At 64.9% G+C, this 3,427-nt stretch overlaps 1 protein-coding gene across 1 annotated transcript in view; it reads right to left on the bottom strand.

The window, feature by feature from the left end:
• ENPP7 (ectonucleotide pyrophosphatase/phosphodiesterase 7) overlaps positions 1 to 3,427 on the bottom strand; it is a 28,377-nt gene that overhangs the window by 16,430 nt on the left and 8,520 nt on the right. Inside the window, exon 5 of the mRNA XM_019542782.1 lies at positions 1,927 to 1,933. Coding sequence (XP_019398327.1) covers positions 1,927 to 1,933 — 7 coding nt within the window. The remainder of the gene's footprint in view (positions 1 to 1,926; positions 1,934 to 3,427) is intronic.

Here is a 3,427-nt window from a genome sequence, read left to right as displayed (position 1 = left end):
CTGTGAGACTCCTCTCCTAGCTGCTGCTGCCTCCGAGTGATAAATATTTTGTAGCTGTTGAGCCGAGGAAGGAAAATATAGGCTGACCGAGCAGCAAGCCCAGCCTGCAGAGAGGGACGAGGCCTGTCTGGATTGGACTGGGGTTCTGGGCCGCACCCGGGATGGGCAGAAGAGGGCTGGTGCTCTTGCACCTTCTCGTACAAGGTCGTGCTCTGTGCTGCGCAAACATGCCTCCATGGGCTTTCCCTGCCTCTGAGCACCCGTCCCAGGGAAAGCATGCAGTGGACAGACAGGTGGGGAGAGCAACATGGGGTCAGACCGGAGACGAGGCCGTGGCAGCGTTGCAGTATCCCAGGATGGCGACGACGCAGCATAGCACCGTTTCACAGAGAGTTTCGATCCATCGTAGAGCACCTGAATGGAGGCAGGGGCTGTGGGTGCTTTTGCTGTCTCAGTTTGCAACGTGTGCTCGTGTGCCAGGAGCAGCAAAGCGGTGCCCGCTTGCTCAGAGAGGTTCTTCCAGGGAATCCTTCCCCCCAGAAGAGCTGCCCTTCAGGGTTAGGAGCCTTCGCTCTATTCCCGGTGTCCTTAAGACTGTCACATCTGCATATGCTCAGATAGTGCCAGTGCCAGTGCCACTGTGCCTGTCGTGACTTAGGACCATCTGGGGACAGGATGCTGTTGTAGCCACGCTACAGACACGGGGTACAGACACCCCTGGCCTGGAAGAGCGGATGCTCTAGGCAGAGGCAGGGACCTGGGGAAGGGATGGGGGGTCAAGTACAGGCTGGAGGGGGATGCCTGCAAAAGTGGGATCACTGTCATGACCCCGTCTTTGGGGGCGTTGTGGACACGTGGGAATCCCCGGGGTGTGGAGAGTGCAGGCCCAGGTAGGGCAGAGGCTTGTTGTTGACCTGAGCCTGCATCTTCCCTTCTTCCTGCTGGTGACTGAGGGCAAGGGGTGCAACGAATGCAGCTTGTGAGCTAGCATGGGGGGCGGGGGGGTGAGCTGCTGGGTACTAGCCCTGAGGGGAGCTCGCTCCAGCCTTTCCACGACTTTTGCAGGGTCTGTGCATTCACATAGTAACGGGGTGAAGAAATAACCGGGTGCCAGGAGAAGCCGAGCACCCACCGTGCCCCGGCGGGGCAGAGTGCAGCACGACCCCGAACTCTGTGCTTGTCCTGGCTGAGAGGACGTGCCTCGACGGCTGGGCTTGCTGCAGCGGCTTTTCTCGGGGTGCGTGCGGGAGGCTGTGGAGAACTGCCCCGCAGCTGTGATTTCGCCACCCCCCGGGTCCCCTGGGCAGAGATCCTGCCCTGCCTGCTGCTGCGCAGAGCCCCGAGCTGGGATAGCCGGGGGCCGCATCCAGGGAGCTGCTTTGGCAGGAAGCTGGCCTGTGCCCTGCAGCAGCTTTCCTGCCATTTATTTTTTCCCACCGTTCCTTTTCCACCTCGGACCGGTCCGGACCCCTGGGTAGCAAATGTCTTTCCCATGCAGGAGAGAGAAAGGGAAGCAAATGGTGTGGAAATGCGTAGCAAATTAGGATGCAATACACAACAGGCCTCTCCCCGCTGCGCCGTCCCCCAGCCCGGGAGGAGGGAGGGGCAGATGGGGAACGAATTACTTGGAGATGGGAAAGCTGGTGGAGACGCAGCCCGTACCAGACCTTCCCAGGCGTCGCAGGAGTCTCCGCGGACACCGGCCAGGCCGCGCACCGGCACGCGGTGGTGCCAAGTGGGGTTTTGGGCGCGCTGGTTAAACGCTTTAGTTAGGTCAAATGCCCTTTACTCGGAGCGGAAAAGGGCCGAGAGGCAGAGGAAGGCCTGCGGGGGCCGGGCACGTTCCCGCAGCGCAGGGAGGAGGGCGAGAGCGGCCTCGGCGTTGCTGAGCTGGAAGCGGAGAGCCAGGGCCGAGGTCTGTTGCAGCCCCTGGCTAAGCACCGCTGGGCCCATCCTCAGCTGCTGGAAGCAGGCGCTAAGCACCAGCGCGTCCCGGCTCAGCACCCTCGGGCTTTGTCAGGGCCTCGCGAGGGCCAGCAGCCGTCTCAGACAGGTGGACCCGAGCCGCGAAGCTCGGATTTGGAGCTGAATCCAAACCTCCAGCTTTCCCCCAGGACTTGAAGCGCCGTGCCCCAAAGCCACGTCCAGATGCAGGCGCGGATGCCGCTGCAGCCCCACGCCCGAAGTGCAGGAGCTGCGGGGTCTGGGTGCGAGGCCGTGGCATCTTGCTCGTCGCCGAATAGCACGGGCAGTGCCGGGGCTTCCTCGCCGCATCAGGCGTGGCGGCGCCGGGGGTTTATTACCTCCGGGAAACAATGCCGCGTGCTCGCCGGGAGGGGAAGAGCCCGAGGTAACTTTGGCTTCCATGGCAACTGTACCTACACGTGTAACATTCAATGAAACGGTCCTGGACACGGCTTTATTATAAGCTGCTCTCGCCTCCTGACCCCGCAGCTGCACACGGCTCTCCCGCGGGCCCGGGGCCTGGGCCCGCGCCTGACTTCGGCACGGCTCGGGGGCCATCGCCTGCCCGCAGCCGGGATTGCAGCCTGCGCCGCCGGGAGCTGGGCCCGAGCCCGGCCTGCCCCCCGCGCCCCTCGTCCTTCCGGGCCGTGCAGAGGAAGGGGCGACCGAAGCCGTCGCCCAAGGCGCGGGCCCCGGGACTGAGCCGGAGGCCGGGGCGGGCGTCGCGAAGGGCGCGGAGCACGGCCCTGGCTGGGGGGCAGGCGGGGGTCGGCAGGCTGCTTCTCCTGCGCTCGCCTCCTCTCGGAAATAACCCAGCTAAGTGCTGGGGAACACGGCACGTCAGAGGCTGCTGGCCCTCCTGCTCTCGGTCCTCGAGGCCTGGCCGAAGTGCCCCTTCGCAACGTCCCCAGCTCTCCTTAGAGGTCCCTGCCGCGCCCCTCCAGGCCTGCGCCCCCGCGCGCCGGGGCACGCCACGGTGCTCGGGGAGGGCGAGCGGGTCGCGCTGCGGGCCGCCGGGGCTTTGCAGCGCGGGAGCTGCCGTTTCCTGGGTCCGACCCGGGCCTTCGTGCCCCGTCTCCGGCGTCGCGCGGGGCGGAGAGCGGCCGGCTCTGAGCGGGGCTCTAGCCACGGCTCCTCTCTGCTTCGCGGCCTCCGTGATGCTGCGATTCGGAGGCCGCGGCCCCGCTCCCAGGCGACCGGCCGCCCCTTTCCTCCCAGCGCGGGTCCGATCCCCGGGCGAATCTGGCTGGACTCGCAGCTTGCACCGCCTCGGGGGGCTGCGAGCGCCCCGCCGCCACGACAGGCTGGGTGAAAAATCTTCCTTTTCTTAGTTTTAAACTTACCTTTCATTTTATTTCATTCAACCCTCAACACCCCAGCAGGCAAGATACGCAGCCAGCCCTTCCTCTCGTTCCTGCTGCCGTCTCACTCGCTCCAAGGGCACCTGGCCACACAAATTGCA

This window comes from Crocodylus porosus, unplaced genomic scaffold (genome assembly GCF_001723895.1).
Source record: "Crocodylus porosus isolate Cpor-Errol unplaced genomic scaffold, CroPor_comp1, whole genome shotgun sequence".
Lineage (NCBI taxonomy): Eukaryota > Metazoa > Chordata > Crocodylia > Crocodylidae > Crocodylus > Crocodylus porosus.
Note: the sequence above shows the minus strand (reverse complement) of the source record. Positions and strands in the feature narration are given on the sequence as shown.